At 46.2% G+C, this 14,718-nt stretch overlaps 1 protein-coding gene across 1 annotated transcript in view; it reads right to left on the reverse strand.

The window, feature by feature from the left end:
• The window catches only part of LOC147679559 (clustered mitochondria protein homolog), a 249,240-nt gene that overhangs the window by 108,294 nt on the left and 126,228 nt on the right, over positions 1-14,718 (reverse strand). The window contains exon 12 of the mRNA XM_086943140.1: positions 14,014-14,118. Within this exon, the coding sequence (XP_086799266.1) occupies positions 14,014-14,118 (105 nt within the window). The remainder of the gene's footprint in view (positions 1-14,013; positions 14,119-14,718) is intronic.

The raw sequence follows: 14,718 nt of genomic DNA on the forward strand, positions 1-14,718 counted from the left end.
ACACGCCTCCAGAAGGAGACCCACACCAATTTATAAAAATAACAATTTTTTTAATATATTAAGGCACCAGAATTAATAAGATCAGGCAAGTATGTTAAGAGAAAGAAATACTTTCAAAATTCAACACCTAGTGAATTTTTCGAAGGCTGCTATGTTATCCTATCGGAGGAAAAACAAATACAGCATACAGGTCGGGTACAATGACTTAAGAGACCAAACTCTTGGACTTAAGGGGAGTGTGGGGCAAGGTCCAAGTCAACACCAGCTGATCACCTCCCGCGGCACTAGGGCGGCCGGGTGCAGTGGTGCAATACAGCATTGGGTGCCCAATGTTAGTCTATTGGGATTGATGGAAAAGCGACTGCAGGCTTGGACTAGGAGGCCAGTCACACTGAACCAAACAGGGGGGCTCAGGCCTCTCGATGCTCGGGGACATGGAGACACTTTTGGTCCTCTTCTCCATGGGCCTGGGGCGAAGGGTGCAGAGGTGCCCTTAGGCGTTGGGTTTTTGTCATCGGGAGTGGTCAGGGTAGTGGGGGCCTGCAGTTGGTGTAGAGAGGTCCACAATGGGGAATCCTAAGGTGGGCTTTGGGTCTGGAGGATCTGGGGACCACGTTGGCATCGTTGGCCCACCACAACTTAAGCTAGGTGGCTCGGATGCAGTGGTGTTTTCTGGCATCAGATTTTCATGGTCTTCAAGCCTCACAGTTCTTTCTTGGTACCTGCAAAGCGCAAGGGAGCAGCTCCACTGTTCCACATGAGTTCCTAGTTCTTAGGAGAAGTGATGGCAGTTCTCCCCGACTTTGGAGACACAGCAGCTGCCGGACACGTTGTCTTTTGGTGCAACTGTCGAAGTCAGCAGACAGGCCAATAGGGTTGGTGTTAAGTCAGTTGCTGGTTCTTCTGTTCTTGCTTCTTGTGACTCTTCCTATCCATCTTCTTCTTTCAGGTCAGCAGGATTTGTTTTCCTTGTGTCAGGGGCTCCCCTAAATATAAGATTTACAGGTGTTAGGGGAGTGTAGGGCAGTAGCCAATGGGCTACTTACCTCTGGGGCCACTACGCTGCTTATATGACCACTTCCTGTGGGAAGTGGACATAACCCTGTCCCACAGTTCCTATGTTTACCAACACAAAGATGGCCGACTCTGAAAAATCATATCCACTTCAAGTATCCCACCTCAGGGGTGGTACTAGCCTGAGGGTGGTCCCGCCTATCTGACTACTAATTTTCCCACCTTGCACAAGGGACAAAAGGGCCCTGGTCAAGGGGCGGTCAGTATCATCTCCTGTGAGAGAGCCAGATTTGCATACCAAGGGAGGTAGGCTCTTTGAAGCTCACTGCCTTCGAATGCTAATTTGCAGGTCATTCTATAGAAGGGGGTGTAAACACTCTCTGCCTGAGCAGGCTTTGTTTCTGGCCAACTGAGGGCAAAGTCCCTCACCCTTTGTGGTCAGAAACCCGTCTGTGGCAGCAGGCTGGCTAAAACCAGTCAGTCAGCACACAAGCAATGTGTAGGTTTTCAAGGAGCACCTCTAAGGTGCCCTCTAGGTGCATGTGTTAATAAATACAAAACTGGAATCAGTGTGGGTTTATAAATATGAGATGTTTGATACCAAAAACTTTCATTGAAGCCATCGTGTAGCTGGGGAATTCATTTTTACCAGTGTCCAACACACATTTTTTAAATGGCTTCCCTGGTCAATTGTACTGGAACTGACCAGCACTGGGGCATATCTGCTAATGCAGAGATTACCTCCATGTAAAATAATGCACCCTGCCTTAGGGCTGTAAGGCCTGCAATAGCGGGTGACTTACAAATAATACAAGTAGTGTTAGGGGACATGACACAGATGACATGCCATGTCTTCAGCAAAACACGCCCCTGCAGTAGCAGTCTGTATGTGTTTGGTGAAGGGTCCCTTAGGTTGGCACCATACATGCTGCAGCCCTTAGGGACCCTCTTTAGCCTCCTTGCCCTAGGTACCAGGGGTACCATTTAGGAGGGAATTGCATGGTGTGCTGAAGGATTAGCCAATTAAGTTACAATTGCACAGTTTTGGGAAATAGATCTGGCACTGGGGACCTGGTTATCAGGAACCCAGGCTACCTCCAGTCAAAATTGCATTAAATACCAGGCAAAAAGAGGGGGTGAAGAGGTCAAAAAGGGCACTTTCCTACAGTTTGCAATCTGCATGTATCTTTCTTCATTTTGATGATTTATTTAAGAGTTCTTGGATTGTTGCTTTATGATGACCTTGCAGCACTTAATAGTCTTTGGATGTAAAACGTTCCATGGTGCTACCATTGGACATGGATTGGCAGCAACAGATAATTATCCAGGCAGACATTCCAGTTTTATAAATGGTTGGCGATATAATATCCACAGTGTGGTAGTTGTAGGGTCCCCGTCCATTCATGCTTTGGGGGCGGCATACCTTGAGCAGACTTGATGGCAGAGAAATTCCTCACTGAAGAATGTTTTCAGAGCTTTCTGGAAGGCAGCCAGACTGGTTTTACTGCACAGTCCTGTGTTAAACATTTTCTGTAGGTGTGGACTCAACATTCTGATGGCTGTATGCCTCTTTCTTTTGCAGGTGGCTTAAAACATTTGTTTTGAATTTCTCCTTTTGAGGCTGCAGACAAGGGTGTAGTGGGGTGCAAGTTTTGAGCCCTTTTCATTGTCTGCTTTGAGACCAACACATAACTCTGAGTTTAACTCCTTGCATTACTGCAAATCAATTGTGCTCATTTAAAGCAGTTGCAATGTGGTGTGCTTTCTTTGTGTTTAAGCACACACGTGGTGCTTAAGTATCTTTCCTTTGCAGCTTCTAAATGTCATTCCTTGGCACCTCAGTACTGACTATGTTGCTGCAATTCTGAAGATGTAGAACTAACATCTGTCTCAGCATCATGAGCTTATTACCAGTATTTCTGTTAATGGCTGAGGTTTGATGGCTGTAATTTTCTAACAATCAGCCATTATGAAGAATACTACGTTTCATGTCTTAGTGCCAGCAATGCTGGAAGTTACTAAGAAAAAATAGTAGCTTGAGTAATATCTGTGGCAAGTAAATGTCTTTGGGCATGATCAGATCTGTTAACTATAGCCTACAATGTTTCTCAAAGCGCACCAAAACAGCAATAATTAAATGTGTTTCAACACTGGACCTTGTTACATAATATCAAACAAGATAAAGTCTAATTGTGCTAGGGGCTTGTCCAAGATGGCGACGTGAGCGGTCGAGTTCTTAGCTCGCTCCGTCACGATCAGTTTTGACTCTCTGATGGATGACTATGGTGTATCACCTGGAACATTCCTTCTTTATGCAACACTAACACAACAGGCAACACGAATTTGGGGGGACATAAGCACGGTACCACCAACATCTGAAGCCTTGCAGACACTACTGACATAGAACAGGCAGGAAAGCCGTCACAGCCATCTACAATTCCCTTAGAGCAGACGCAGCCCCCTCATTGACTTCATCACGCGAATACCTGACAATGGCGCTCTCCATCGAAATCACAGACAATTATGTATTTATTTAACTTATAAAGCGCACTACCACCAAAAAAGGCATCCTGGCGCTGTTGAGTCAACACAAGGAGGGACATGAAAATGAAACAGGGACCAGGCAGTTTTAGGAAACAGCCAAGTTTTAAGTCTTCTTCTAAAGGAACACAAGTCACTAAGTTGTCTTAATTCCAAGGGAATTGGTTCCAAAGCTCAGCAGCAGCGTACCCAAGCAGTGGGAACTGTGTGCAGGAAATCCCAAGATCATCTCAATGAATGCCAGACTGAAATTCACGCAATTCAATTATTTACACCACACATACTTAACCCCACACAGGCTGGCGAAGATGTACTTGACCTATGTTGATATCTGTCCGGGCGCTGACTTTATACATATGGTCTGGACTTGCCCTCACATCACAACAGATAACAGATGTACTGACAGCAGCAACGGGAAGTACCATCTCAGCTCAGGGCGCACACTTCTTGCCAGGCATTACATAGCAGAGCGCGCGCCGCAAGAATCTCAACAAATTCTTTGACCTGTTGCTGCTTTTGGCCAAAGGCTCCTTGGCTATGGCCTGGAAATCTCCATTGGGCCCAACCGTCAGGCATACAAGTTCACGGCTGACGGCCCAGAAGCACTGACGATGCATCCGGTGGGTACACCCAGGATAGTCCGAGCATATACACTACGGCGCATCCACAGGCGGAGTATTAGGCTACATACATGCGGGAGCGCAGACAGTACCAGCTGTCTCATACTGTTGGACCGGCACAACCGTACCTGCACATACTATTGCATTGGCACTGTACAACCCTTTCCCCACTTCTGTCTCATAGTAACTACCTTCCACAGCAGGACCCTGATAGATCGGACCCCGTATAAGCGAAACATCTAGCGGTAACATGAAAACAGGTTACTCTATTAATGAGACAGACCCATTAGTTAGGTGGTATTATGTTTAATTTTCTTTTCTGATTTAACATTATGTTTTGATACCGCTGTGTGCAACATCATCAGTAGACACATTTTGTAGAGAATTACCATCGTCCTTGATCATTTGTAATGTTCATTCGCCCCCTACCTAATGGGCACAATAATGCAAATGGTGCTGTACTACAACACGTATGTTATCATATTGTATCCACAGCTGTCTGTTGTGTTCAATATAAAATGAATAAAGATTATTTTTATATTATGTGGAATTTGTATGTAGGTCCCTTAGGGTAGCATAAGGTAAGCTGCAGCCCTTGGGGACCCTCTTTAGTACCCATGCCCTAGGTACCTGAAGTACCATTTATTCAGAGCTTGCAGGGGTGCTAAAACCCTTAGCCAATGGTAGCACAATAAGACTTGTTTTAAAAATAATCTAAACAATAGAGAAATCCAGGCTATCTATGGAGCAGCAACTGGGCACCCTAACGACGGACATTAGCCTCCTCCGCGATGACCACCTAAAATGATCAGATAAGGTCTTGGATAATGAAAAAAAGCAGTCACTTCCATCCAGCCCATGTACAGACTCACAAAAACTCGATACAAACATTGATAGGCCGCGTGTCCACCATGGAAGAACAAATCGACGACTTGGAAGGACGCTCGAGATGCTGCAATATACACGTTCCTGGATTGCCAGAAGGAATTGAAAAGGCGGACGCAGTGGAGTACATGGAGACCTGGACCAAGTCATTCACTCCTGACGCAGAGCGGACAGCGTTCTTCTCCATCCAACGGGCCCACCGTGCCCCAGTGCGCCGCCCAAGCCGGGAGCCCCGCCACGCCCCATGCTGGCAAAGTTCTTGTACTTCAGAGACGGTGGTACCACTCACTTCTTCGGGACCCCGGAGGAGGCACATGACTGGATGGACCAGTACGGTGACGCAGGTCATCGTGCAGAGCGCACCCATGAGCAACACACTGGAACACCGGGCCCCAGAAGACAGCGTTCACGGTGCCGCAACCGACAGGGCGCCTCCAACTCACTCCCACGCACCCTGGGGTCCCAGACCTGGAAGAAATAGTTCAAGAGAGACGAAAAGCCCTGAAGGCGGTGGCAAGCCTCCGCCCCACCTCCCCTGCAACGGACATTGAACGGGCTACCAACCTATTCACATTAGAGGAAGAAGGAGACAGCGAAACAACGCAATCTGGAGTGGACTCAGTTGTCCTGCCCTCGGTCACCCCGTGAACAGCTGATGACCTGATATAAATGGACATTTGCAACATAAAGAGAGTACTCGGGGGTGGAGATGCCTCTTGTGCGTCTCATTGCACGCGCGCCCATATGCAACCTTCGGCCTGGTTAGCCCTTTATATACTCAAGCAGACCAGCAAACAGCAATTAACTTGTGTGCATAGCACACACGCTGAGCTACCTTGCAGACACACGCCGCCACTCCCACAACATGTCGATGCTCTCACGCCAACCGAGAGCTAGTTTGGACGTATCGCCTTTGACAATGGGTTTTGCCCCACCCCAGTTTCCCCCCCCAATAAACATGCCCATACTGCACTGTGTCCCCGCCAATATTCCGATGAATAGCTTCACAGACGCCCGAGTAGTGCGGACATCAGAGGAACAGATTAGAGCTCGAGACTTTCAGGAGTGTCCGAGTGCCCCCACAACCCTGCGTACCATGCACATACATTGATGGCACAAACCGGCACCATCACCAACCTTACACTGAACGTGCGTGGTATGCACACTGCGCATAAACAATACTCAGTATATGCTTACATCAAACGCTATCATGCGCAAATTGCGTTCTTGCAAGAGACGCACCTCACGGCAGGAGAAGTGGTGATGCTACATAAGCGATGGAGGGGAATCATATGCGCCACTACTATTCAGCCTTTGCTCAGGGCACCCTTATATGGGTATGTCCCGGCGTTCCATTCTAGGAACAGTCCCACACCGTTGACCCAGATGGCCAATACGTTCTTTTGCAGGGACGACTGGACGGTCAAGCAAGCAGTGCTATTGGGGAGTATATATGGGCGTATACATGGGCCCAACGTTGACCAAAGCAAATTCTGGGACACACTCTGGGACTGCAACTGCATACAAAACATAACACTGGATCGATCAAACCCACCCATCTGACGTCCCCCATTGCGGTACAGGCAAAGCGATTCGAGGCATGGGCGCACCACTGGTCCCTCACAGATGCCTGGCGCACTTGGAACCCCATCACCACAACTCGTTCCACTCAGCACCACATGACCTCAGAGTGCGCTTAGACAGTTTCCTTTGCACCCCCCCTATCCTGCCTCTCATTTCATATACGAACTACCTGGGCAGAACCATATCGGACCACGACGCTCACACACTCCCGATGGCGCCCACGACACCCCCCTGTCCCTACATGGCGTCTCCCTAGGGATTGTCTTGACAACCCGGTTTTCAAACAAACTCAGACAGACCACATCCGCTAGTACTTCCAAGAGAACACTGACACAGCCACAACACGTGCAACAGAGTGGGACGCCTTTAATGTAGTTCTATGGGGCACATGTATTTGGCACATCACAGGAGTCCTTCAAGTCTTGGAGTGAGACATAAAAAGCGCAGAGCAAACACTGGCCGCCCTTACAAAAGAGACTGACCCAGACAAAGCCACGCCGGCCCATATTGCTTCGTGGCATATGTGGCCCAGGCTCACAAAGAAAGTGACAGGGCGGGCACGTTATTGGCGTGGCTCATCAAGCAAGATTCGACCCTTCCGCCAATCACGGCCACTAGCAGAACCCGAGATATTCTATTATACTCCCAAGACTCAATCCTGAGCGCCTTTCAAGAGCATTACACTTTACTATACGCTAGCCCTGCTCAGACACCTGTGGAGGCCCTCTCCCATTTCCTGAATCGACACCAGCTGCCCCAGATAGACCGCAACACCCACCGAGACCTTGACGATCCCTTCCGAGCGACGTAAATCAGACACGCCATGAAGGCGTTAGCTACCCGGATGGCCCCCGGTTTAGACGGCCGCCCACTAGAATTTTACCACACCTTCGCATCCCAATCAGTCCCCAACTAGACAGGCAGTTCTGAGTGGCCCTTGATGAGGGTGCCTTACCCCAATCTATGTGTGAATCAGTTATAGCGTCCCTTCTCAAACCGGACAGGGATCCCTATCATCTGAGCTCTTATCGGCCCATAGCCCAATTACATGTGGACTATAAAATCTACTGAAATATCATGGCGGTTAGATACGCCACTGTCCTTCTGCAACTGATCCACCGGATCAAAATGGATTTTGGCCGGGCAGAAACACCTCTTACGATATCCGGCGGCTGTTCCGCGTACAGGACCAGATCCGTGACTGCTTCTCCCGTTTGGCGTGTCTGGTCTGGATCTGGAAAAAGCCTTTGATACCCTCTCATGGGCATACTTACTTCGGGTCTTACAACACATGGGAATAGGACCCCGCCTCCAGACATATACTAGGCTCATATACTCCACGCCCACCTCCAGAGCGTGAATAGGCCCCCTCATCTCCGCCCCCTTTTCGGTACGCCGTGGTACCCGTCAGGGCTGCCCGCTCTACATTTCGCCATAGCAATGGAGCCATTGGCAATCCACCTCCGTGCCGTGGGCCAGGAGTGGGGAATACCTATTGCCAACTCCACCCATTGCAGCAGACCTCACCCCTATACTACCCATTTTAGAAGATTTTGAAGAAGTGGCTGTACTCAGAGTTAACTGGTCCAAGTCCACCATCTACCCCTTGGTACAGGCCATGCCCCAGTGCCGGCTGAGACTGGGCAACGTTGCCCTCTCATGGAGCCCCCATGCAGTATGTTACCTAGGAGTTCGACTATATCATACGCCACAGGACATCTACGAGGGCAACTACCGTAAGCTGAAGGCGAGCATCAGATCATCCATACACTTTTGGAAAGATTTTTCACTGGCAGTCACGGGCAAGATAGCTGGCGCAAAAATGATCCTAGTCTCAAGACTCCTATATCTCTTTTCCAACCTCCCAATGGTTCCCCCCACTAGTTTTTCAGCAAACTAGATACCTTGCAAGGGACCCTCATCTGGGGCTCTTGCAGTAGGCGTATCGCCCTGCCAAAACTGCAGCTACCTCTCGACCAGGAGGGCTAGCTGCCCCATCCTTTGAGGCTTACTTCCTGGCTGCCCAATTACAATGGGTGTCCCGCTGGACAGCGGGCCGGGCACAAAGAGAACTGATCACTATGGCTGGACAACTTCAAAATCCCGCCATCCATCGCATGCTGCTACCAAAGGCTGCGCCGCCCCCGACCAAGCCACTCCAACTGATGACAGCGCACACCTGTCTTGCACACATCCACAGAATGCATTGCGCTGTACCTCCGTACTCCCCTCTCCTGCCATTGGTAGGGCTTCCAAAAGGCCGCACACATTATACAGAGAGAATGCTGCACATATGGACTGAACACGCCCTGACGGACGCTGGGGCGCTATTTTTTTAACGAAAAATTGCAGACATTTGAGGCACTCATGAATGACTTTGAGCTTCCTATGGGACAGTTCCTGCTGCATAGGCAGCTCCTAGATGACTGCCGCAAACAATGGCACACAATTGAAGTAGAACCCCCTACACACCCGGTCCTCCACGCAATCCTACAGATGGGCCCAGGGCGACACGTAGTCACCTGGATATACAAAGCCATATGATCCCTTAAGCAACCCACTCTTGCATCCCTCAGGGAAAATGGAAAACCGACCTTTGCAGGCCTTTACATGATAGGGAATGGATCAAAGCACTAGCATACACCAAGAAGGTATCCCTCAACTACTGCTTCAAAAACATACAATTGCATATCCTGCATCGGGCATACCTCACTCCCGAAAAACTCCAGAAGTGTTTCCTAGATAGTTCCTTCACCTGCCCTAGATGCCGGGAGCCACTGCCTCATTTTTACACATGCTGTATGACTGTCTGTCCCTCCACAGCTACTGGCGTGAAAGTAGAAATGCGCTTTGCCTCCTTAGTGCTCCTCCTGGCCAAATAATGCATAACTATGCACTGGAAGGCACCAGAAGGCCCTACCCTGGTGCCCTGGGTGGGTGCAGTCAAGAAATGGGGCGCAGCGGAAGAGGGAATACTTCAAGGGGAGGAAGTCCAGGGAATTCTCAAACATCCAATCTCCATGCCCTGGGCCATACTACTTCACTCCTTTACACAAGAAACGCTAACAGTGGCGGAAACACGGAAGGGCAGTTCCCCCAGGGCCCTTATAGCCCCTGTGGATGCTCGGGAGGGTATGCAACGGGCCCAGACACCCAACGGGCCAGACCTAATGGCCGCCAATGACCCATCACCACACCCTAATACAGACAATTCTTAGCGATGTCCCTACCCCTCCCCTACCCACACCGGCGTAACTCTAACATGATGTCCCGCAATAGCGCAGCTCTCAGGCGTTCAAATACACGCGATTGCAACATAAGACACAGTGCATCCCAGTTCTATACCCCAAGTTTGTTCACGGTTAGAATATAGCTGACATTCCACAACCCCTATGAGAACTTATGTGGGGGGACAATGCACCTCACATCCCCAGCGCGACGCGGCGATCAACCTGCATGAACGTTAACTCCGGTTTTTTCTTTTATCTGGTGTTATGTTATTATGTCGCAGTTTTCCTTTCTCCAATAAAGCGCCGGGACACTCTTTTTGAGTAGCCGAGCGCTATATAAATAAATAAATAACATAACATAACATAACATAACTGTATATGGACATAAACCCATGAGGGTCATCGCCAATCAATAGACTGAGCGAGAGGGCTCTACAACCTTCAAATTATATGATCTTATGTGCAAGTATGATGTACCCGTGCGGGATCACTTGTACGCTAATACCATCGGCAGTGAAAGATGTGATGTATGTAATAATCTCAAATGCCAATAAAAATGTTTTACACAAAAAAGTATGTGCTATTTTTATAAATTAGTTTTGGATAACTTTAATGAGTGTGGGCTCACTTATTGCCTCAGTGTGTGTAATAACTGATTAGCATTACCCTCTGATATGCCTAACTGCCGTCATTTATGCCTCTGTAATCCCTTTGGTATTTGCCTGGACTCTTTACACAGTGTGCCTCTTTTTGGTACACTATATAAAGAGCCAGCTTCCTACAAGAAAGAAAACATCCATATTTTATCCGATCCTCCTTTAGCATCACTGGTCTCGGCTCTCCTAACACCTTTCAATTTACCAGTAGTCAATATCATGGTTAACTCTGCCTCTTACCCCACCCCATTCAATTGAATGTTCCACAAAGTTTTAGTTAGAGACCCTCTTTTACTCCAACTACATCATTTGGCTTGAGGGATGTGATATCCTACTTTGGCTTAATTTCCCATCTTTATGACAAGGACCCACAGATCTTCATTGTTGTCTTTTCACAAAATCTAAATCCAGTACTAATTGCTTCTCCTTAGATCAGGAATCTCCTGCAATGGAATTCCCTATGAGATCATTTATGCTGAATCTGTTCAAAACAGGTCCAACATACTTTCTGTTGTTATGCATGCACAAAATAAACAATTACAATGGTAAGCAGTGGTTGCAATTGACCCCACATAACTGGGTTACAGTGGCTATTGTAGGTTAAATGAAGTTCACAATACAGCTGAGAAGCAAGTACAACTAGTGCCACAAGAGACAACACCTTTGCAACCCAAAATCATAAACAGAGTGATGGCAGGGACTTCACAACATAAAATGATAATATTTGTCTGGAGCACAGTAAGTATATTGTCGATGTTCTTCAAAGTAGCCCAACTATAGCTTGGCATAAGTTGGTGAAAATCTGACACCAATAGATACATGCACCTGACCAGGTGCCGCGAGCGTGAGGGGTAGGTGTTCCGCCGCTCCAGTGTTCCCTTTTAGGTGAACTCAACCTTATAACGCTGGCCTCACGGGAGCATGCTGCGAGGCCCTATTTTAATCCTTTTAGGGTCGCCTAAATAGAGCAGGACCCCTTGGCCCTCTTGTCCTCCGACCCAGTGAGGTTGTATTCACTTTCTTCATAGAGATTGAGTATTGAGTCCACATTTGTTTTTTGTTTTTGTGTAGTACTTTTCTGAGGTCCTGACGAATCGCCTCCTGGCGAGAAACATGTTGACCATACTAGGGGGTTGAGTTATTGTTCTGTATACCTTTACGGTCTTTAAACTCCCCTCCCACCCCTTTTAATTAAGGAATCAGCCACGTTATTAAAGTTGAAAGTGGACTGATTACCTTTTTTACTACTTTCACTCACTATTACACTGACTACACCCTTCTTCATCCTCACCTACACCAACCATCGGCAAGGAACAAAAGAACCCCGCCAAAAGAGTACCTTTGGGGACTCCGTCAGACATTGCAGCGCCGGTCTGACGAGGGGCAGTGAGTCGATGATGACACCCGACACCATCCAGTAAGGGTGTGTTTCACGCCTATTACTTTGGGTGTGTGAGGCTCTCTAAGTTCTGACTAGGGAACCCTTCAGTGATATCCACGGTATTGACAATACCTACTTCTTGCTCCACACTGTTACACGCTCCCTGGGGAACTTTGTACTCTGCTGTTAGCAGCACCAATAGATACATCCCAAATTTGTCTATACCTTTTTAGTTAATAGTAAAGATACTTGTTTCCTGTACTAGTTAGATTACGTCCAAAATCATGTTAATCTGTTCATACAGAGTGGCTTTTCTAGGTGAGAGGAAATGTTTGATTGCTTTTAGTCTTTGAGATTTGGGTACGCATGTGTAGAGGGAACAGACATCTAAGGTGGCTAGAGTGATGTCATCCCAACAGACCAAATCCGTTATTTTGTTTAGTAAATGTCAAGTGTCTTGTATATATGAATGGAGATTTGTTATAAATGGGTGTAAGAAGTGGTCAATGTATGAATAATTTTTTTCTGTTGGGGAACGCATGCCTGAAATAATAGGTCATCCAGGGGTAACCCTCGAGATATGTTTTTTGTATTTTTTGTTGGATATAAATGCAAGGAAATATGGAAATGGGTGGGCAAGATATTTATTTTCCAAATCGGTAATGAGACATTGATCCCACCATTTTTGTAAATGTGTGATAACATTGCTGGTAATTGCAGGAACTGTTTTTTTGTCCAAATTCTTGTAGGCTGATGAACCTAGCTATCTGTAAATCTCTGCGATATAGTCTGATCTGTTCATTACCACTATATTTCCCTCTTTGTCTACCTGTAATAATTATGTCAGAATCATGTATTAGTGTATCAAAGGTTCTATATAGCTCTAACACATTGTACACCCTTACTGGATGGAGCAAGAACATATATTGGTGCTATATATAATAGATAGCATTATCTTTATAGGCACACATCATCTCATATTATGTGTCATTAAACAAATATACTTAATATGCTTCACACAAATATTATCATTCCCAAAATACTATGCACACCAATTTGGCTCCTAACTAACCTCATTACTCATTTGCCATCCATCACAGACCTTGGAATCCACTTTCAGACCCTGATGAACCTGTCCTCCTTTATTGCTTCTTCAATATCTGCAAGATGCAATACCACCTTTCAGTCCATTCAGCCATAAACCTGATTAAAATACCAATCCTGCTCATTGGACTCCTGCATTACAATTCCCTCTCTCCCCATTGGAGAGACCTCAACTTATTCAACCACACCTTGCTTAACCTTTCTTATCCCTTCCCAAATATCATCATGCTGAGTGGCTCTTAAAGCAAACTGAGCCACTTAACACATTTCATGACATGAGTTTTAAAATGAATCAACAACTTGGTACCTCTGTCTCATGCAGACTGTCTAGTGCCACACTCCCAATTCTTTCCTTCACTTCCAAGCTCAGAACCACTCAGTTGTCTTCAGCCTCCCTCTCCACCCGCACCCACCATTAAGGTCCTTGTCCTTCTAGATCTTCTACACTAGAACTAACCAACTTGTTTGAAAGTCAATAACATCTCTTACAAGCATCAAAGAGACCCTGAAAAATCAACACCAGTGCTGAAAGATCCAACTGTGAAGCTCACCCAGTCCAGACACAACTACTAAAACGAGACATGTCAGCCTGAGAGCCTGGAAAGCGTTCACTTACTTGAAAACATATGAAAAGTGATGCACTGCCCTATCTTTACCAGCTCTTGTGCCTGTTTTTCCCACCCATCACCCAGGCTTATGTTCAAACCCTCCTAATAGATGCCTAGGCACCCGGAAATTACTGGATACAATATTTCTAGTAAAAAAGATCACACAACTAAAAGCATATAAACATAGATACACATGAAACTGTGGGAGATTTGCACAGGCTAGCATAGGATTGGTTTTGATGTGTTATTCAAAATCAGCATCAACACAACATAGCCTATTAGGAATAATAAGCAATCAATTTGTAGAGTGGTTGGTCAGACAACCATTTATCTAGTGATAATCTAATAAAGCCCAGCAAAATAAAAAATACTGCAAGATGAAGCTCTTACCTGACGAACATATATCTGGATTAAAGCGGATATCAAAAATGAAGTCACTAACAGACCCGATTTCCCGACACACTTCTCGGATAATGTCTACTCCCATTGCATCTTCTAGAAAAGCACCAGAAATGACTGTATTAGTGATGGAAGATGCAAACATTGAAAGGAAAAGCCCCCTTGCAAGCATGAATGTTCACACTATAGTCCTAATAGAAAACATGTTGGTTATTTCTGTAAAATGTACAATTGAAAAATCAGCTTTCTACTTCACAGTACAAACATTTAAATATGTTGAGGAGAGAACACAAGTGCATCTACACGAGTAGGCAATTTTGATTTGTGTCTGTAAGGGAATGGGGAATCAAAAAATGCCGACAAGAACATAGTGGAAAAAACCTCAAAATGAAATGCATTATTAATTGACTAATTTGGCCTCTTTTAGGTGCACCAGAGATTAATTATGGTATACGCAGTGAATCTACCCTCCCTCTATGCATATATATTAAATAGGATACATGCATTTTGTTGCTATTACTGACTCCATAAATAGGAATAGGAGTGCTAGATAATGTTTTTATAAAATTAAAAATGATATGTCATGCCCCTGAGTATTAAATATCACAGAAGCCGTGATAATTAAATGCTCTGGTGTGGACAGGTTCAAACGTCTTATAAAAAGCTACTAAAACTGCTGATGTTGGATTGACTGAA

Source organism: Lissotriton vulgaris, chromosome 11 (assembly GCF_964263255.1).
Source record: "Lissotriton vulgaris chromosome 11, aLisVul1.2, whole genome shotgun sequence".
Lineage (NCBI taxonomy): Eukaryota > Metazoa > Chordata > Amphibia > Caudata > Salamandridae > Lissotriton > Lissotriton vulgaris.